The following is a 21980-nucleotide window of genomic DNA, read 5'->3' as shown; positions in this document are numbered from 1 at the left end:
AGTGGATGGGCAAGGACAAAGCTTTGGGGCAGGACTGCTGGGTGTGACTCCTGGCTTCTCCACTTGGTAACTGAGCTTTCCTTATTTGTAAGGTTTTCGTTTTTGCATTGACGTAAAAATACATAGCATAAAATGTACCCTTTTAACCATTATTAAATGTACAATCCAGAAGCATTAAGTACATTCACATTTTCACGCAGCCCTATTAGCCCCAATAACCCGCTATTTGTCTTCCCAAACTCAAACTCTGTATCCATGTGTTACTTAATTCTTTACTCCTCTGTCTTCTCATCTGTGGGGTGGGGCTAATAAGCGGATGTCTTAGCACAGTGCCTGGTAGATGGGTAATAGGGACTCAGTCAAATACTATTTATTTTATTCTGTTGAGGAAACTGCTCGGGAGCGTACGTGTGCAGCACGGCATGGGTTATCTACAGAAACCCGAGGGCCTGTTACTCCCTGGGCTTCACTGCTGTACCTGAGCAGAGTTTATGACAGCTGCTGGGGAAGCATGCCGCATGCTTCATCTAGGAAGATGAGTCACTTCCTCCCTGATGGGCTTGCGAGCCTGCAGATGGGGAAGGCAGGAAGCAGAGCACACAGGCAGCTGATCTCAGCCGGGCTGGCCCTCCGCAGATGCTCCAGTGAGAATTGCTGGGGCAAAGAGAATTCTGTCTGGCGTTAGGGCCTGGTCTGGCCCAGAGCAGGATGCACAACTGGCCTCTGTTCTAACTCTCTCAGGAGCAGCTGGAACGGGCTAACTGGTTCCATCAGTGCCGTTTATTTGGAGCATTGTCAGTTTGCATTTCGTTTGATTCTCTCCTTCTCACGCTCCATCCGAACACACCTACCCCCCCACCCCCCGCCCCCTGCCCTGCACACACTCCTCCTAGCTTGGCCCGCTCCAACTGTTCTGGCACTCATGCCTATAGCACTCTCACTATCAAAGTGGCGCTGTCCTTATTTAAAGACCTGCCCTGGTTGTCCTCTGGGTGAAACCCAGATGCATCTTCCCAGGGAAGGGAGAGACCAGGCCTGAGATGTCCCAAATGGAGCAGACCAGGTCTCTGGCAAGGGCAGGGGTGGATCTTTCCAGCATATCCAAGCTGGGCCCAGAATCAGAGCCCAGACCCATAAAATCCCTCCCTAAGGGTCCTTAGGTTGCGGACTCCTGTTACTTGAGCTGAAAACACTAACCATCTTCCAGAAATAGCCACAAGAGAAGGCAGTTCAGTGTAAGCAAACCAATCCAGTCTTTGGAGTCACTTAGTCTTGAACTCTGCCAACAACCAGCTATGTGGCATTGGGCAGCCGCTTCATTCTTCTTCTTCTTTTTTTTTTTTTTTTTAAGATTTATTTATTTATTTGAGAGAGAGCAGAGGGGCAGGGCAGAGGGAGACGAGAGAGAGTCCCAAGCAGACTCTATTCAAGCACAGAGCCTGACGCAGGGCTTGATCTCATGACCTTTGAGATCATGACCTAAGCTGAAATCAAAAGTCAGTGGCTTAACTGACCACCACGTAGGTGCTTCATTCACCTCATTCTTCTAAGCCTCAGTTTTGTCAACAATAAATATGACTAGCATTCATGAATCACATGCCACACACTGTTCTAAGTGCTTGTGCCGACTCAGTTAATATTCCCAACTACCCACTAGAACAACCAGTTTACAGATGCAGAAGCTGGGGCACAGAGATGTGAGGAGACCCACCTAAGGTTACACAGCTGCTAAGAGGCAGCATCAGGATTTAACCTAGACAGTCTGGCTCTAGAACTTGTGTCTGGAATTATGGCACTTAATTGCCCCCAAGGGTTAGTTTGAGGACTTGGTCATCTGTCCACCAGTCCCTAAACCATGGGCTTGAATAGAGTTGAGTACGGAGCTGAGCACTTGGACAGGGGTCCAGGCCTGTTCTACTGATGGCCCTCTGAATGACCTTGGGCATGTCACTTTCTTCCTCAAAATCCACAACAGAAAGGGCTTAAGCCCCAGTAGGTGATTTCTAGATTTCACTCTAGCCCAGGCTCCCTCCTGACACCCACCTGTTCCTTGGGGTCCCCCAGGCACCTCTGGCTCAGCAAGAGCTCATTGTTGGCCTAGACACCTGCCCCTCTTAGGCCCCTCCTAGACCCCCGCAGAGTCCCAGTCTCGCTGTGTCAGGTCCATCCCTGACTCCCTCCCCACAGCCCATGGTAACTCTCAGTTCTTCGAATTCCTGTGTCCTCCTCCCTGCCCCCCTTCTCTCAGAATCCACCCCTCATTCCTCCAGGGTCCACAGACCCCTTAGTCTCCTGTGACTCCAGTGTCCCTGTTCTAATTCATCTCTGTTCTCCCAGAATCGTCTTTCCAAACCCCAATGTCATGGCACCCAGTCCTGCTCCTAGAGCAAAGTTTATTTTTTCAGCCTAAAATTGATGTTGGTCATCACATACCTATGACCCCACCTTACCAGCCTCTCCACCTGCCCTGCTCCCCTGCTCAGAGCACACCACTCACACTCACGTCTTAATAGCTGTACACGCACAATGTCCCCCAGTCAAATGTCCTTCCTTCCTTTGTCATAGGATTAGCACTCATCCTGTCCCCCTCTAAAGTGTTTCCTGGGGATCCCTGGGTGGCTCAGTGGTTTAGCACCTGCCTTCAGCCCAGGGTGTGATCCTGGAGTCCCGGGATCAAGTCTTGCATCAAGCTCCCTGCATGGAGCCTGCTTCTCCCTCTGCCTATGTCTCTGCTTCTCTCTGTGTGTGTCTGTCATGAATAAATAAATAAAATCTTTTAAAAAATAATAAAGTGTTTCCTAACTCTTCTAGGAAGAAAATGGACTCTTCCAGGAAGAAAATGGACAAAGTCAGGATCATATCCTAGTTCTCTACATGACCTTGGTCAGTGGGCATTAACAGGCTGGCCATTCCCTCAGAGAATTTTCCATCAGCCAGTTCCTCTGTCTCCAGCCTTCCAGGGTGAAAAACTTCAGAGGAGAAGACCTCCAGGGGGTGGCCTCTCTGTGGCTATAGTGATGGCAGCAATAGAAAACTTCTTCATAGCCCTTCACATTTTGCAAAGTACTCTGACCTAGAGTATCTCACTAAACCTTCACTCCAGCCACCGTCGCTGGTGCTATTACCTCCATTCACTCAGGGGAGACAGAGGCAGAGAGAAGTGAAGTTGTTTGTCCAAGTGGAGCTGGTAAATGGAGGAGTTAGGATTTGAACCCCTACTGCATTTGGCCCCCAAAGCTGATGCATCACTGCCTCCTGGTGGTGGGAAGGATGGTGACAGTGATGAGAATGCTGGAGGCCCCAACCCTGGGCCCTGATTCTGGACTCTCCTTCTGGAGCTCCATGGCTCCATGGCCCACAGCTGGGGAGGCAGCCTAGGCTCTCCCTGAATGTATTTATAACTTCCTTTTCCTCCTTGGCACTTTCCTTTTCCAGCTTCTCGAGTCTGCCGGAGCATCGCGCCCATGAGGGTGAAGAGCAGTAGGGGCGAGATGGAGACAGAGCGTCACTGTCACCACTTTTCAGGGCAGAGGGGCGCGGGCTGCTGGCCTCTATGGGGCAGGAACTTCCGAGGGGCCCGGCTGTTTTCTCTTCTGAGCTCCAAAAAGCTCCTGAGATGCGTGGGCTCCTCCTGGAGACATATCTGGACCTCCCACTTTCTTAGGAGGGAAAGGCCTGGACTGTGAGTGTTAAAGGCCTCCCCGTGGCCCCAGGGGAGAGGGACAGGGCTTAGGCAATCTGGGTGGGAAATGACTATGACACCAGCTTGCACCCTTCACCTCCTCTCGACCCTCTCCGCACAGACACAGAGCTTGCACTCAAGAGACACATGCTCAATGAACAAAGCTCCATTATACAGAAGAGGGAATTCTGTCTCGGGAAGCTAAATGTCAGGCTTGAATCCAATCGGTCTGGCGCCCAGATCTGAGCCTGCAACGCTGTACAGACCCCAGGTCTCCCTGCACGGAGAACAAATTCCCCACAACCCCTGTGTCTTCCCAGAACTTGCCCACCACGCTTGTCAGAAATGAGACTTGCCCCCCCACCCCCGCCACCTGCACCACGAAATCTGCAAACCTGCTTTTATGTCCCTCCTTTGCCACCACCCCCCCGCCCCCCCCCCGCTCCTCCACCTGACTCACCACGAGTCTAGACTCTGGGCTCAGAAGCTCTTCTTCTCCCCTGTGGACCATTCTTTCCTCTCCCACTCCTTCCCCCTGTACCTCTCTACTGGCTCATTTCCACCAACAAATGCTGGGAAATCTAGAATATCTCCAGTTTAAAAATACAACAAAAGCCTCTCTGACCCCTCGTTGCCCTCCAACCACATACTTCACGGCCAAGCATCTTGAAAATGCTGTCTACCTCTCTCTCCACTTACTCAGCCCCCGACATCCCACACCCACTGTTCCTCTGGACCTGTTCCCCACAGCATCACTAGTGGGCTCTTCCTTGCTGGGCCCTGGACACTCCCTGCTTCTCAAACTTTGGTATCTTCAGCTGCTTGCGGGCTGCTGGCCTCGGGTGCCCTTTGGGGTTCCTCTGTGATATCATTGTGGCTGCACTTCTCCGGGCATTTATTTTCTCAGCGCCTTTTGCAGACCATTCTTGTTCTGTCCCCGTCTTGTGCTGGTTTCCTCCAAGGTTCTATCCTACTCACTCCACACCCTCTCCCTAGCTCCATAAAACAGAGGCTTTCCCACCCCCACCCCCATCCCAAACCTTTGCAACTCTGTTCTCTCTCCTGGGCTCCAGACTTAAACCCTCAAATATCTACTAGCCAGCCCTACTTGGAGATCCCACTGGTTCCTCGAATGCAACATGTCCAACATGTTCAGTGCAAAACTGAACTCATAGTCTTCCTCTGAAAATGCCTTTCCACCTGCACTGCCCACCACACACCATCACCATGGCGTCTTCATTTCGGTCAACATCACCGCCATCTGCCTTTGTCACCCAAGCCAGAATGCTTGACTCTTCCACATGCAGTCATCAAAATTTGGCCACTCTGCCCCTTGAAGATTTCTCTGATCCTGGGTGGTATAAAGGTGTGTGTGGGTCTTAGAGATGGAGAGAATTCTAACAGTGACTTCCTGTTGGCCCAGAGGAGGGACCAAGCCGGCTTAGTTACATAACCTTTCTGAGCTTCGTCATCTATAAAGCAAGGGTAATGAAAACCACTTCTCAGATGAACTGAGATGAAGCATGTGACCACCTGGGCACATCATGGGCTCAGGAAAGGCAGCAGCTTCTGTCATCTGGAATACTGTTATTTCTCCCTATACCTCTTCTTGTCCAGATGCCCAGCTGGCCTCCCTGCCTCTAGCCTCTCCCACTAGAATCTGCTTTTCACGTGGCAGTGGGGGTGATCTTTTTAGAACAGGCAGCTATTAATCCCCTGCCTGAAGGCTGGCCCAGGCTCTCCAATGTCTCGTGCCGAATTCTTATCCTAGAAGTCAAGCCCCTTCTCTCTCTGGTCCCTGCCAATCTCTGTAGCTTCCCCTTTTGAGACTCCCCGTCTCTCCCTCTATACTATATCCCCAACACTCCTCTATCTGCCCCTTGAACACATCTCCTGCTTTTTCAGCCCTTCCTTTGTCCCTGCCTTATTGGCCTGGAGGGTTCTCCTCATCTGCATATAATTCACAACCAACCCAAAAGGTGTTTCCATGTTGCAAGCCTGCTTTGTTCCCTCCTCTGAGCCCTTCAACTCTATAGTAATACACATCACCCTAGATATAATTGCTGGCCAGTGTTGTCATTGGCTATCCCCACTAGACCATGCAGATTCACTGTGATTAGGCAGCCGGCACACGGCCAGCTTCATTAAATATGGAATTAATAGTGACCCCCAGTTCTCCTAATTTTAAAAATAAGCAGCATAAGCAGCCAGGCCTGGTTAATCCAGAGGAGAGCAAGAGTCCTGGGGACTAGAGAAGATGAAATCACAGAGGGCTTCCTGGAGGAGGTTGGCCTGAGTTATAAGGTGTCTAATAAAGAGCAAGAGCAAGCAAGAGACGGCAGGTGAGTGTGAGAGGGTGAAGATCTAGGAGTCTGAGTGGCTCCCTGTTCTGTCACACTTGTTCTTCTAGCTTCAAAACACTCAAAGCCATGCCCCTAGCCCCTGGGCAATAGCACAGGACTGACTTCACATTTACAGAGAAAATTTTCACAAACTTTTCCTTCTGTGTGTGGTTGCCTGGCTCAGAGGCTAGCTTGAGAGTGCACAAATATGAGACCTCAGGTCTGCCCTTGCCCCTGGCTTGCTGTGTGATGGGCAATTCCTTCCATGTTTGAGCCCGTTTCCTCATCGGTCACATGGGGCTCCTGGTTGTTGCTCAATAGCTGGAAAAACATCCACAGACCACAGAGTCCTGGGTCCCAGTGAGGACTGTTACTCTTGTTCCATCTCAGCAAAGCCCAGTGGTAGTTGTTAATCAGCCACTTGGGAGTCCCCAGAAAAACATTAGGGCCCCCAGTAGAATGGGATCTTGACGTGGAGAGCCCCAGATGAGTAGTGATGGGCAGAGCCTGGAGGCTTAATGGGACCAGCTCAGCACCAGCCTGGTTCTCCCTATTGAGGCAGCGCTGGCCTGGGGAGAGGAGAGGAGGGTGCAGCTGAAGTGGTCTGGGTTGCAGGTGAACTGGGCCACCCTGCAGAGCACTTGGGGACGAAGGCAAGTGCCCAGAGCTGGTCAGAGCCCAAGGAAGGGCAAGGTTCTGGGAGGGCACTGGGCAGATTCTCATACCACTATAGAAGGGCTCTAAGAGATGGGGAGATGGGCTAAAATCTTTTTGCCCCAATTTATAGCATGGCAGGCTGGTTCTGCTGCTGACTTGCTAACTGTGTGATTTTAGCCAGGTCATAACCCCTCTCTGGGCCTCTCCCTTGCTATTAGCAATAAGGGAGCAGGACCAGAAGATCTCCATAAAGTCAGGAAATGTGCAGGGAGGCTGGAGAGGAAGCCCTGAGGTTGTGGGGACAGCCATGCTCCAGTGTCTGGCAAGAAGCAAGATGGGTCCCACTGAGGTGCTGGTTTTATAGAACAAGAGTCAGATCTCCAGTCCCAGGGAACCCAGAGGCCAATGAGGGAAACATGAATGGCAACTCCCAGAATGATCTGGGCCTCCAGACCAGGAAGCTTCAGTGGCTCTCCCAAGGTGGCCCCTTAAAGGACCTGGCCAAGGAGCCAGGGATGTGGCTGCTAGTGCAGCTCTGCCACCTACCCCTGTGTAACCTCCAGCACGTCACTCCCTTCTTTGGGCTTTTTGGAAGATGGGGAGAAATAGGGGTTGGACTAAACTGCTTGTGTTTCAGGAGACCTCTGGCTCTGACATTCCATGATTGCCCAGCAAACCTGGCAGGAGCAGCTCACGTGGGCCCCGTCTGGGGAGGGCACAGCCGCTCAGACTTGCAGTGACTTGCAGGAAATGCGGTTTGTATCAATTTCAGTGCTAGAATAAAATAGAAACCCCTGCTGATGAGTCCATTAAAGGGAAAAGTTGAGTTTAACTCAGGTTAACCCTTTCAGTCACGAATTATTAAAAAATATTAAAAAATATTTTGGGGGGCTTTATGATGACCAGGTATGGGACACATAACATTTCTGCTCAGGTTGTGGGGCCTGGCTGCCAAGACCTCATTGATGTACCCAGTCCAGCTCTTCCTTAAGGCATTTCTTGAGAGGAGCATTTTTTTCTGGCCATGTAGAGCCTCTGGTAACTAGCCCATTTGAAACTGTTGGAAAATGCCCTCAGCAGAAAATAGAAAATTATAGCTATCTCTGACATCAGCCTAAGAAATGGAGAGAGGAAAATAAAATCTTTGGCCTGATTTTTTCGCTAGGTGGAAAGCAGAGCTTCCCAATTCTCCAGGTGTCCTGGCTTGGTGGAATGAATCCAAGGCCAGAGCCAGGAGGCCTGCTTTCCAGGACCATTTCTAGCAACCAGCTGCTGTTGACCTGGGGCTGCTCCCCATCGCCAGCCCCACCGCATTCTTCTTCGTTTATGAAAAAAGGATTGGGGACTAATCTGTCTGCAGGGGCCGTTTGCACTCTTACATATTGTGTGACACGATAAAGATTTTGTTAAGGGAGAGAGAAGCCGGAGGTGGTCTTAGAAGAACCAAGTGGACCTGCTCAGGCAGTGGCTGGTACAGAGAGGCAGCGATCTGAATGTCAGCATAACCTGGTCCTGGATCACTTAGTCAAGGTAAAGGGCGAACCAACACTGCTCAGCTCCAGGGGTTGCGTGAGGACCTTCTCCAGCGGTCTGGAGGGAAGTGGAGTCACTCCCTGCAGAGTGCCGGGAGTGGTTCTCCTGACACTCGTTCTGAGTCTTCTCAGTTCTCTGCAGTGCCCTCTGAACTGAGGCCAAGAAAGGAAGGCTCCCGGGTGCTGGGCGTAAAGTGGCTAATGAGTAACACCTGCCAAGCTGCAGCAGCTAGGAAGGGGAAGACATATGGAAGTTCCCTGGAGGCCAGGTTTTTTGTTTTTTGGGGTTTTTTTCCCCAGTAGGGAGAACTCATCTTCAACTTGGATTCCATTCAGGAAAGGACTCCTTCTACCAAAGTCATATACAGTACCCTCTACCCTTATGGGGCAACCATCATTCGGGTTTGCTGGGGACAGAGGGATTTCCTGCGGAATGGGAATTTCAATGCAAAAACCAGGCAGTTCTGGGAAAATAATTCTGGTTGCTCTCTGGATATGACCAAGAACCAGGACATAAAGACAGGTCACGGGCACCCAGGTTAGAGAGATATGGACAGAGGGCCCCACTAGCGGCTCTACAGAAAGGGAAGCCATTCTTGGGCTAAGCAGACATCAGTCTGTAGTGTTCGTTGGAGGAAGCCGCTCTTCGTATCAATACCACAATAAGATAACACAGAAAGGGAAGCCTCAAGGGAATGGAAATATAGAGACAAGGGACATTGATTCAAAAGACACGACATGGGACGCCTGGGTGGCTCAGAGGTTGAGCATCTGCCTTTGGCTCAGAGCATGATCCCGGGTTCCCAGGATGGAGTCCCGCATAGCACTACCCACAGGGAGCCTGCTTCTCCCTCTGCCTATGTCTCTGCCTCTCTCTCTCTCTTTCATGAATAAATAAAAATCTTAAAAAGAAAATAGAGACACGACATCCCAGCCCAGATGGAGTAAGACAAGAATGAGTGGGGGAATCGAATCCAGAGCTGTACAGAAATGGTTCTCTCAGGGTCCCCAGAGAAGGGTTCTCACCAGTCCTATAGAGTTCATGAGCTGGAAGCCCGTATCAGAAGCCACTGACAACCTCAGGCTCAGAGGTACGGAGGTAGACTCAAGGAAACCGCACTGCAAAGTACGTAGAGTTTTCACCGCAGACTTCAGCTTCATCATCCTCAACCAGTGATCTTGTTATCTTTACTGGGTCTCAGGTTAAAGAACTCTATCTAGGAACTGCTGTGTAAAGATTCCCAGACCAGATGTGCTTTTGCCAAATGACCTTACTCAAGATTCTAACAATGGAAAAAATCTAATGAGGGACTGACTTATCAACATTACCATACCCAGAATGTTTCTTTACCTGTGGTGGCAGGAAGTAGGCTACCATATGAGACATCCTTAAAGGAGCTACTGAACTAACAAAGAAGCTACTGGATTTTTAATTGACATTTGAACTGAAATGGATGCTTCTCAAGACTTTCCCTCTCAGATGGATAATTTTGCCCCCTAAACTCCACAATCTGATTATTATTATTATTATTATTGTGGGTTCATTTATGCTACTTTTTTTTTAGAACCAATGGATGTAGAGTTAGAAGACTGTATAAAGATTTTGTAATCTAGCACCTACTCTAATGTTAAAATTTCTCTGTAGTCTTACTGCCAAAAAGACTGCAGTCTTGCATACCTCTGGTTATATGGAATTTACTAATTTTCAAACCAATTTTGTGCCTTATGGGATAGTTCTAATTATAAGACTTAATCCATATATGGGGTTTTGGTAGCCCTTCATGTGTTTGTGTTCACCTCTTTTCCCCATCAGATAGGACCAGCTCTTTCAACCACTGTTCATTAGACACCTCATCATCTTGGGCATCTTGGTTGTGCAGTAAAATTCTAGACTTGAAGAAACTGCTAGGATTGAGATCCATGGTTGAAAAGAAAAATATGAATGTTCTAGCTAATGTTTCCCTGGCTGTTCTGGCTTTCAGATATGTGCTGATGTCTGTCTGTGGATATCCAGGCCTGACCCATGATGGAAGCCATCTGTAGTGGATCAGAGGCTCATCATCCATCTTCTACCTGGTAGGCATCCTGTCTCTGCATGAATCTTTCTTCCTGTCTTCCCTGCATGAATCCACTTCCTCAGCTTCCCTGCCTGCTTCCTACAGATGTACCTCATCCACAGCTTCTCCTGCTCTGAAGCCTTCATCCTGGTGGTCATGGCTTATGACCGCCAAGTGAATATCTGCCACCCACTGCACTACCCTGTCCTCATGACCCCACAGACCAGTGCTACACTGGCAGCCTGTGCCTGGCTCACTGCCCTCCTCCCGCCCATCCCAGCAGTGGTGCAGACTTCCCACTTGGCTTTTGACAGCACTGCTCACATCTATCACTGCTTCTGTGACTACTTGGCCGTGGTCCAGGCCTCCTGCTCTGACACCATGCCCCAGACCCTCATGGGCTTCTGCACTGCCATGGTGGTATCCTTCCTGCCCCGTCTCCTGGCGCTTCTCTCCTATGCCCACATCCTGGCCTCGGTGCTTCACATCAGCTCCCAGGAAGGACGTTCAAAAGCCTTCTCCACCTGTAGCTCCCACCTGCTGATGGTTGGCACATACTGCTCATCCATTGCCATAGCCTATGTGGCCTACAGGGCTGACCTGCCCCTTGATGTCCACATCATGGGCAATGTGGTATATGCTATTCTCACATCTGTCCTCAGCCATCTCATTTACATGCTGAGGAACAAGGATGTCAAAGTAGCCATCACCAGAATGGCATGTCCCCAGGACCCAGGGCATTGTGGGGACCCTTGATTCTTAGATACAACAAATTCAGATCCCTGGACACTAATGACAGTGCCTAGCATAGAATAGAAACATGAGAGGGCAGCCCAGGTGGCTCAGCGGTTTAGCGCTGCCTTTGGCCCAGGGCGTGATCCTGGAGACCCGGGATTGAGTCCCACGTCGGGCTCCCTTCATGGAGCCTGCTTCTCTCTCTCTCTCTCTCTCTCTCTCTCTCTCTGTCTCTCATGAATAAGTAAATAAAATCTTTAAAAAAAAAAAAGAAACACGAGAGATATTTTTTAAATGAACGTCAGCAGTCTAAATTAGCTTCATTCAGTTGAGCAAACAACTAAAACCTAGTCCTCAAATACTGGACCAAGAATACTTTGGGGCACCTGGGTGGCTCAGTTGGTTAAGTGTCTGCCTTCGGCTCAGGTCATGATCCCAGGGTCCTGGAATCAAGCCCTAAATCGGCTCCCTGCTTGACAGAGAGCCTGCTTCTCCTTCTCCCTCTGCCTGCCACTCCCCCTGCTAGTGCTCTCTTTCTCACTCTTGCTCACTCTCTCAAATAAATTTAAAAGAAGAAAGAAGAAGAAGAAGAAGAAGAAGAAGAAGAAGAAGAAGAAGAAGAAGAAGAAGAAGGCTTCTCTCTTGTGTTATAGAACAATTGTAGTTTTCACAATTTTCATCAGTCATTAATGTGATAAATACAATCATCCAACCATTCAGAAAAAAATTTACTAGATGCCAGAGAGAGAAATGAAGCAGACACAGTTGTTGTCCTCAAGATATCCATGGTTTGGTGGAGAGTCACATACAAAGAATAATAAAAGGTGATAGGATAGAGAGAAGCAAAGGGGGCTGTGGGGGCCAAGAAGTTTGCATTTAATTCAATGTTAAATGTTTTTCCTATTAAGTTCTTATATTTTTGGCATTGGTGTCACTTGTTTGTTAGCAAGTACTTGTGTGTCAGCAGTGGAGTTGAGGGCAGGTGGGAGGCTTGAAATAATTGCATAAGAAAACCACTAGCTGTTCCAATCAGGGAGTGTTAATGGGGTCCATGTTCCTGACCAAAGGGAAGGATCCATTTTCAGCTTGGATACCCATTAAAAAATGCTTCCTGCCAAGAACCAGTGGGTGGATGGTAGAGTGGCTCCACTCACTGTCACCCACAGTGACCCATTGTGGCAAATCTGTCTTTCCAGTCCTTACAATTTTGCTTCTGTGGATTAAATGGTACTGATTCCACAGGGGACACTGTATGTCTCACTAAATTTAAAGCTACAACAGGCTGCCTGGTCATTTTAAGCCCACTGTGCCAGTATATTAGCAATCAAAAAAGGAGTTACTATTCTTGCAAGGGTAAGTGACCCTAATCTTCAGGAGGGATAAGACTGCTCATAGGTAGTGGGGGCTGGGAGGTTGGTACTCAGGCATGGGAGCATTTCTTGTTTCTTCCATGACTGACTTTAACTGTAAATGGGCAATGAAAGCAATCCTAGCTTGATGAGGCACAGTAATCAGGGCTCAGAACTGTCAGGGATGAGGGTCTGCATCATGCCAGAAGGGAATCCATCTAGACCAACTGAGGTAAGTGAATGTGAAGGGAAAGGAGAAGGGGATCTAGAATGGGTGGTAGAGGGAAGCGATGATGAGAATCATTCGTAGCCATGGGACTGCCTGCAGTGGCAGGGGCAGTAGTCAATACTACTAATGCTTCTCTTAGAAATTTCCCCCCAAAATTGTGACTAATAAGAATCCTGGAAATACTAGATCCAAATGGAATGAACTTCTTATGATAAGTGGATGAATCTGAGAGATTTGAGTGGTAGACTGTAGTAGACACACAGTTGGTGGCCTGCCCTCTAGCAGCTGAGCAGTGGCTGCTAACAGTTCACACACATATATCTTAAGATATAGGTATAATGCCCTGACCCTGATTGCTTCTCTTTTGGGAGGAAGGAAGCAAGAGAGTAGTTTTATAAGCAGAACAAACTGACCACTGGATACTACCATAGTTCCTGGTAAAACCAGTGGCATCCTGAGACCCTCAGAACGCATGAAAGTTGCATCTCCTTCCACAGGAAATGGACAGCTCCAGTCCCCTCAGAAATTAAATATATGCAGGTAGCCTGTCCCCTGGATATTGCCAGGTAGTACACAGAGAACTTCTGGAATAATTTTTGGATAATCATGTGTTACTCCAAGCACCCAGTATCTCTTTATGTTATTAAATCCTCTCAAAAACTCTGTGAGATAGGTAATATTATGTTCTATTTTACAGATAGAAAAACAGATTCGGAGAGGTTAAGGAACTTGCCTAAAGTGACATAGCTAAAATATATTAGAACTGATACTCAAACCCAGGAGTTCTTCACTTTAGAGCCTCTACCCTTTTCCACAATGGATACTGCCGAGCACAGGGCTGGAAATGTGGCCCAAGGGTTTGGCCTGCAGCTCTAATACTAAACATCAGCATAAGCAGTGGTTAAGTCACTTCACTTCTCTGGACATTCATTTTCTCTTCCTGGGCTTCCTGTCTCCCTTGGCTCTTCTGAAGACCAGATAGAATAATGTCAACAAAAGCTACCCGGGGACACCTGGGTGGCTCAGTGATTGAGCATCTGCCTTTGGTTCAGGTCGTGATTCTGGGGTCCCAGAATTGAGTCCCACATTAGGCTCCCCGCAGGGACCCTGCTTCTCCCTCTGCCTATGTCTCTGCCTCTCTGTGTCTCTAGTGAATAAATAAATAAAATCTTAAAAAAAAAAAAAAAAAGCTGTTGCATTGGTTGTAAGGCTCTGGAGCCCAGGAGGGCTGTTAACAATGCTGTTCTCATTATTGGCAAATCCCAGAGGCATGTCCCCTCCCAACACATGCTCTAGGAGGTGCCAAGAAGTTGATCCTGGGTGATTAGATGGCATAGTGTTCCTAAGAAGCCCCATCTTGAGGGAGAGAGTCCCAGCAGGCCTGGCTGAAGGAGGGGTTGGAGCGTCTAATGGGTTACAGCTCAGCATCTGCCTGGTGCTTCCCTGCTAGACTAGGTTAGAAGAAGCAAATGAGACACCACAGAAGATACCAAGGTAGCAGGGCTTGACAGGTGAGGGGGCCAAGGTAGGGTGGAGGGGAAATGCCAAAGCTGAGCAAAGACCAAAGTGGAGAGACAGGGGCAAGGATATGGTGGGAGGGATGTAGAACTGGAGCTGGAAATAAGGAAGACAGATCAAGTGTACAAGATGTAGGCAACCAGGACACAGGTTGGCTGTGCATACCCTGGCTTGGGACCTTGGACCACATATCCTGGCAGATCTGGACAAGGTGCACCTCTGGGTGGGATTCAAATCATATCGGCCAAGGCTTCCCCCAGGAAAGCTAGACTGATGACAGCAATCACCAGTGGACACACTAGCAAGCTCTGAGCCCTGTGTGTTCCAGGCTGTTGGGTAAACATTGTCCAAGCATTTGCTCCATATGGATCACAACAACCCAGGAGGTCACAGACGAGGGAAATGAACTTCAGGAGGGGGACGTGACTTGCCCAAGGCCACACTGCTGGAAGTAGGAGCTGGGATTGGAATCAGGTCCTTTCTGACTCACAAGTCCACACACTTGACCACTAAGGTCCACATGACAAGATGAAGGGAAAGGACCCGACTGGCAACAAGTGCTCACTAGGTGGGATAGTCCTCACCCTCTCCCTTTAGGGCATGGACCACTGTGATATCCAATCTGCCAACCACAGAGGGGGACCCCCAGAAAAGAGCTCATTGAGTTGGAGACCCCCCAGAGGTCTTTTCCTCCCAAGCTCTCACTGCCCAGATGAGAAAACCAAGGTTCAGGGACCCAGAGTCATAGCAGGTGAGTGGCATAGCTGGTCCAGGAGCCAGCACTCTTGGTGGCCAGGTGGGGCTCAGGCCTTTGCAGCAGGCTGGCTCCAGAACACGCTCTCACCCTCACCAGCTGTAGCCTTGGAGGGACCCTCATTCTTGCTGGTTGAAGGGCATAACCATTCCCTGGCAGACTTAAATGATGAGGGCATAACCATTCCCTGGCAGGATGATATATGTGAACTACAGCATCAGCTTGTACTTTCCAGTGACTGATTTTTCTGTCCACCTGTGTAACTGACTGGTGGACAATCCAGACAGGGAGGACCCCTGCCAGGTATGGTGGCAAGTTCTGTGTCCTGGGAGACAGCGCCCTTTGGGCCTGAAGCACAGGATGGCATTGTTCACATGTACTAGGTAATTTCAAGTAAAACAAGGACCTTAACCTGTATGTTAAGTGTAAGAAGTTCCAGCCAAACTTGCTATTTCCTAGGATGGGCCAGTTGAGCGATGCTTTGAGATAGCAAATGCGAAAATCTTTCAGAAATTATTTTGGTGCCCTGCTTCACTGGTGAGCCAGCACATGTTTGGTGTGCCTGTCGGATAGCCCAGTGCCGCCTGGCAGAGAGAAGCCATGTGCCACCTGTCTACCCAGGTTGTAGCATCTGTACTTCCATCTGCAATGTAGTGGAGCAGAGGAGGGAAGAGAAAACAGTTGGACTTGATGGCCCCTTAGGATCCCTCTGGCCCTGACCCTCTGTGTTTCTGCCTCTCAGATGCCCTACTGTGTGTCACCCAGGACTATCAGCCACAACATCACTTCAGGTGTTAGAAAAAAAATTTTTTGACTGGATTTGTCAAATGAGATTTCGATCAACTGAGGGTTAAGCCTTTAAAATGGAGACAATAAAATAAATAAATAAATAAATAAATAAATAAATAAATAAATAAATAAAATGGAGACAATGAGATTCACCCTTGCCTAGGTCTTGGGGGTGACCTGTGAGGTTTTCTTTCAAGGGGCACACACATGGGATAGTTGTCTCTCTTGTGCTCATTTTAGATAATGCATTTGTCAGTTACCATTTTTAAATGGAGAAGCCAGGCAGCATAATCCAAATTAATCACAGAGCCAACCAAGAAGAATATAAAAGGTGGTGGAGAAGAGTTGGGGAGGGCACTGGTATTGGAATTGAAGATTTAAAAGATTTTTTTTCCAGCCTGACATTCTATGATTCTAGGACTTGAGAGGTGCTTTCAATTTGCTTTGCATTTGTTTTAGAAAAACAAGCAGGTAGATATAGTTCTGAGGGATTCAATTTTTCTTAGTTGCTGCCAGTTTTATTTTGTATTGATCATTTCAATTGCAGATATTCATTATGATTTGGCTGGAACACTTTTTAGCTAATCCATGGGAAAATTACAAACATTCTTCCTAAATGAGTCCAGACTCACTCTGTGGTCCATGATCAGTCTATTAGATTTAGAAGCCAATTCTTTTGTGTCCTTCTGAGCACTTTGAAAGATGTCTACCACTTCTGCAATCCACTGAAAAAGCCAAGAACAAACTTCATTACTGTGGGGTCAAAGTAGTAGAGTCATAACATCCTGAGCGGGCACTGTGCTAGTGGTTGCAAAGATCAAAAGACCAACTCCTTTTTCAAGAACATGGAATTGAGGAGGTACAAGCTCTTCATACACAAAAAGGTAAACAAAGCATGTGCCCTTTGTCTCGTGGAATCCCTGCGGTGGAACAGCAGTGATATAGACTTAAACATGAACCTGCCTGGACTGCTCAGCAGAGGTTCATCCTGAGAGAGGGATGAGTCAGTACTGCCTGAGCAATCCCAGGGTTGACCCCAGCCACACATTTAGTGAACAACCCCCGACACTGTTCTTTTGTCTCTGGCAGTCCAGGCATTCAGTTCTTCCAATCCTTTCTAGCAACAATGGCTCTGACGACAGTCCTTGTGGCTTCTTCTGGATTGGTATGAGAGGAGCCAATTGGCAAAGTCGGCACTGAAGAACCAAACAGAACATGCGCTGGGCTGCAGCAGTTGGGAGGAAGGAAGATAATAGACTCATGATGTGTCCTGAGTGGTGGGAAATCTGCCCTCTGCTTGGGCTCCATCAGGAAGAGAGTCCCACAGAAGGCGCTTGCTCTTCCCAACACTGAGAGGGCAGCCAGAGAACTCAGGAGAGGCAGGCAGAGCTGCTGCACCAGAACATGAGAGAGCAGCCATTTCCTGGGTAATGAGTAGACTCAGCAGACAGCAGGTTGCCGAAAAGTTGCAGGAAAAAATCAGCCTTTCCTAGTGATGTGCTGATAGTGATATCACTTAGGAGAACTTGCAACAAAATTAAATGAAAATTCAGTGGCACAGGGATCTAAGATCTCATCTGAAATATGATGTCCAAAAGAGAGGGTCGGACATGGAGTAGGAAAGTGACAGAAACCCTTTCAATGCACTTATAGTTGTAACCAGATAATTAACTGTGTGATTATCTTTTAAATATACCATCCTGCTCCTAGAACTTAAATAAAGCCCTGTGAAGGTAGGATGCCTTGTTCACCTCATAGACTTGCAGATTGTAGGTAGGTACCTACTAAATGCTTGAGGGAAGATGGAGGGAGTGAACTGTGGGTAAAAATGGAAGGAGCAATATTGGATGGTGCCAGCAGCCCTCTAAACTTGGTAATAGATCATTTAGATTGCATTGATTGTACAGTGAACTATACAAAATTCTCATTCCAAACTCTTGGTTTCCAGATGCTCTGGCTGCCTGTCACCCAGGCTGAGGAAGTGGTCCCCAAGTAAGAGGAGGGACAGCATCTTGGGGACAGAGGTTGTGGTGAAAAGGATGTCCAGGGCTGAGAGATTAATCAGGAGGAAGTACAGACAGAGCTGTCTCACATGGACGCCACATCCTGTAATGGATCAAAAGACTTTCAACCATCTTCTACTTCCTCAGCTTCCCTGCCTGCTTCCTTCAGATGTACCTCTTCTACAGCTTCCCCTGCTCTGAAGCCTTCATCCTGGTGGTCATGGCCTATGACCGCTATGTGGCTATCTGCCACCCACTGCATACCCTGTCCTCATGACCCTACAGACCAATGCTACACTGGCAGCCTGTGCCTGGCTCACTGCCCTCCTCCTGCCCATTCCAGCAGTGGTGCAGACTTCCCACTTGGCTTTTGACAGCACTGCTCACATCTATCACTGCTTCTGTGACCACTTGGCCATGGTCCAGGCCTCCTGCTCCATGCCCGAGACCCTCATGGGCTTCTGCATTGCCATGGTGGTATCCTTCCTGCCCCTTCTCCTGGTGCTTCTCTCCTATGCCCACATCCTGGCCTCGGTGCTTCGCATCAGCTCCTGAGAAGGATGTTCAAAAGCCTTCTCCACCTGTAGCTCCCACTTCCTGGTAGTTGGCACATACTGCTCATCCATTGCCATAGCCTATGTGGCCTACAGGGCTGACCTGCTCCTTGACCTCCACATCATGGGTGATGTGGTATTTGCCATTCTCACACCTGTCCTCAACCCTGTCGTCTACATGCTGAGGAACAAGGATGTCAGTACCCATCACCAGAATGGCATGTCCCCAGGACCCAGGGCATTCTGGGGACTCTTGATCCTTAGATATAGTTAATTCTGCTTCCAGGATACCAGTGTGTTAAAAAGAGAGAATGCCATAAAAATTTTTTTTGAAGGGAAGAATGACTTAGAGTAGGGCCCAAAATATACCATTGAGACTTCCATTTCTGTTAATTATAGACTAGGTTATGAAATCAACATTTCTGTGGAAAGAAAAATGGTAGATAAAATAGAAAAAGTAGCTTCTTAAAAGTATCTAAATTATCACCTTCCTAGCTCAGTGGGCAGTGTGTCAGTCTTATAAAAGTATCAAATAGATTTTTTAATATAATAAGGCTAAAATAGTAATAAAGATGAGAACACAGAATGGTTAGTTATTAAGACATGAATAGACATATAGATCAATAGAACAGAAGAGAGATCCCAGAATCCGACCCTTAAATATACAAATAATTGATATATGAAGGAAATGACTGCAGAGCAGTTTGAAAGATGGACATATAATTAAATGGTATTAGTACTATCAGGTATCTATATGTCAGAGAATGAAATTTGTCTCTTAGATCAAGCAAACAAAAAAGCAACCTCATTAAATACCTAAATATGAAAGGTAAAACTATAAAACTATATAGGAGACTATAGTCCTCATCTTGAGATGGGGAGATATTTCTTAAGCAAGATTTTTTTAAAGCTTTAAACCTAGAAAAAAAGGGATAAATTTGACTGCTTTAAAATGTAGAATTTCTGTACATCAAGAGACTCCAGAAAGAAAATAGAACAAGTAACAGAACAGAAAGTACTTACAATACATATATAACCAACTAAAGGACCCAGGATTCATCCAGAATATACAGAGAATTACTTCTGGTCAATTTTCTAAAATAGTCAAGTCATTAGAAAAATTAGCAAAATATTTCCCAAGCAAATGTCCAATAAATCTATGAAAACATGCTTGACCTAGTAGTAACAGGAGAGGTGCAAGTTACAACAACAAATAGTCACCACTAGAAACTGATCGGACTGGCTAAAATGTCAAAATCTGCCAATACCCAAATTGATGAGCATGTAGGTTGAGGGACCACACATACACTGATAGTGGGAGTGTTTATTGACACAACCACTTTGGAAAACACTTTATCACTTTCTTATAATGCTGAAGATACACATACTCTAATTTCTGACACAGCTGCATTTCTCTAACTTGTAAAATGTTCATAAGATGTAACACCACATGCCAATAAAATATGAAGGAATTACATATATGCACAACATGAGTAATTTCACATGAATAGATGAAAGAATCTAGTGTTGAGTGAAAGAATCTAGCGTTGCACAAAAGAACCATGACTCAAAAGTATACATACAATATGATTCCAATTATATAAAGTTTAAAGACAGGCTAAGCCAAATTACATTTTTTATCAATGCATACAAATGTCATAAGCTGTGAAGAGAAGAGAAGCCATATTTATTATAAAAGTGAACATCAGGGTTATTTCTGTAAGAGAGGGAGAGGGTTATGATCAGAGAGGGGCACCAAGTACCTTATAAGGAGTTGTCAGTTTCATTCTCCCCTGAAGGGTGGGGACACAGTGTTTGTTTTACAATTAAGCTGTATATATTAACTTTATACATTTGTGCTCTGTATGAATACTGTATTTCATAATAAACTCTTTTTAAAAAGATTTAATTTACTTATTTGAGAGAAAGAGAAAAAACATGAGTGCAAGGGAGGGGCAGAGGGAGAGGGAGAAACAGACTCCCTGCTGAGCAGGGAGCCCCATGCCGGGTTTGATCCCAGGATCCTGGAATCATGATCTGAGCCAAAGGCAGACACTTAACCAACTGAGCCATCCAGGTACCCCCTGCATTTCATAATAAACTCTTACAAGGCGTCATTCCATTGGACAGAGGCTGCAATGTAGTACTCAATGTTTGGTCTGAGTCTTTCCATGGGTATGATGGTTTGTGGTGGTTTTCACCTTCATAGTAAGCACCACGCTGCTGAATATAATTTTTCCCATTTGTTCACTTAAGAAGACTTTAGAAAAAAAAAAAAAGAAGACTTTAGTTAGCCTTTAGGAGGTGCTTGACCATGTGAAAGAAGCTAGAGACGTAGAGAGAGATCGGGATAGTCTCTGCCCTCAATTTGCTTACAATCTGGTGAGGAAGACAACAGGTAGAAAAAGCATAATGTGGGAGGTGTCTTATCAGAGGGAAATGCAGAGGATGGTGGGAGCATGGAAGATGGTATTTAATCCAAGGCAAGAATTTCTCCCATAAATATTTTTAACCTATGGTACCTGCTACTGCTTGTTTGGGAGTCCTAATGGAGTTAAAGACAATGAAGATGTGGGCTGATTGAACAGAAGCCTGAGCTACTTCCAACAGCGAAGGAGAGGTTTCATCCTAGAGCTGACCAGAATGTGGTATGGCATCCAGGTCATTACTTGTCATGGGCTGCTGATTTTTAGCTTGGATCCCCCCTCAGTTAAGAAATGGAGTTTAGACTGAAGCAAACCCAAAAGGCTTTGCCACTCAGTCTTCTTCAGAAATCACACAGGTCAAAAAAGGATCTGAGCTGGGCAGAACTACAGTGCCCCCTAAAAAGGCAAGAAGAGAAACCATTCTCAGAAAAGTGAATGGCACAGGTGGTGACATTATTGTGGCATATGTTAAAGGGAAGAATATTTATCTTTCTTGGCAAATTGTGATAAAGGCACAGCATGTGATGGAACTTAAAGCAAGGGCATTAGCAGAGAGCAAGAATTTCAGCAAATAGCAATGAGGGTCTTTTAAAATCACAATGATAACTATTTTAAGTCAAAATTATGAAACAAGGCAATTGTAGTGAATTCTCCCCTCCATTTCTGCTCCCTCTCTCTGTTGCATACCCTTTACAAAAACTGTTTTATTCACTTTTTGCATTTCTTTCCATTTTTAATATAAGCAATTCCATATACTTACATATGTATAATATATAAATATGGCTATATTATCTCTTTCTTAGAGAAATAGTAGCATACTATAAGACTGTTCTATACTTTGGTTTTGAAAGATTTTTAAAATTTTAAAAAAGATTTTATTTATTCATGAGAGACACAGAGAGAGAGGCAGAGACACAGGCAGAGGGAGAAGCAGGCTGCTTGCAGGGACCTTGACACAGGACTCGATCCCCGGACCCAGGGAGAAGGCAGATGCTCAACTGCCTTGAGCCATCCAGCCATCCCTTGATTTTGAAAATTTAATCAGCAGTTTATAGAAATCAAGTTTTTGTTTGAGATGAGCAAGAAAAACAAAAGGTGGTGGTGGGAGAGGGAGGAGGGCATTGCTGGAGTGCCCAGTTTTAGGTAGGAGGAGGAAGAGTTTGTCCATGTGAACAGGCAGGAGGCAGAGTGCAGGCACCAAGGTGGCTACCCAGCCAGGTGGCTGGGTGTGTGATGGGACTCTGTGAGCTTCTCTCCTGATTGGCTGGAGTGACAATGGGAAGAGGTCTTGGTGGACTGAGGAGAGAAAAAGTCATCTAGAAGAGGAGACCAGGGAACAAACCAGGGACATAT

At 46.9% G+C, this 21980-nt stretch overlaps 1 protein-coding gene and 1 pseudogene across 1 annotated transcript; both read left to right on the top strand.

Annotated features, from left to right (window-relative positions):
- Positions 1-10218: 10218 nt before the first annotated feature.
- LOC140615569 (olfactory receptor 2AT4-like) lies at positions 10219-11052 on the top strand. Its single transcript, XM_072795428.1, has one exon. It carries the CDS (start codon positions 10376-10378, stop codon positions 11024-11026), a length of 651 nt encoding a protein of 216 aa, XP_072651529.1. The 5' UTR covers positions 10219-10375; the 3' UTR covers positions 11027-11052.
- A 6737-nt stretch (positions 11053-17789) lies between these two features.
- On the top strand, positions 17790-20055 carry LOC140615011 (olfactory receptor 2AT4-like; annotated as a pseudogene).
- Positions 20056-21980: the final 1925 nt, after the last annotated feature.

Source organism: Canis lupus, chromosome 23 (assembly GCF_048164855.1).
Source record: "Canis lupus baileyi chromosome 23, mCanLup2.hap1, whole genome shotgun sequence".
In the NCBI taxonomy this organism is placed as follows: Eukaryota; Metazoa; Chordata; class Mammalia; order Carnivora; family Canidae; genus Canis; species Canis lupus.
Note: the sequence above shows the minus strand (reverse complement) of the source record. Positions and strands in the feature narration are given on the sequence as shown.

Coding starts and splice junctions, on each gene's coding strand:
- LOC140615569 (XM_072795428.1), top strand. CDS start 10,376: ATGTACCTCATCCACAGCTTCTCCTGCTCTGAAGCCTTCATCCTGGTG.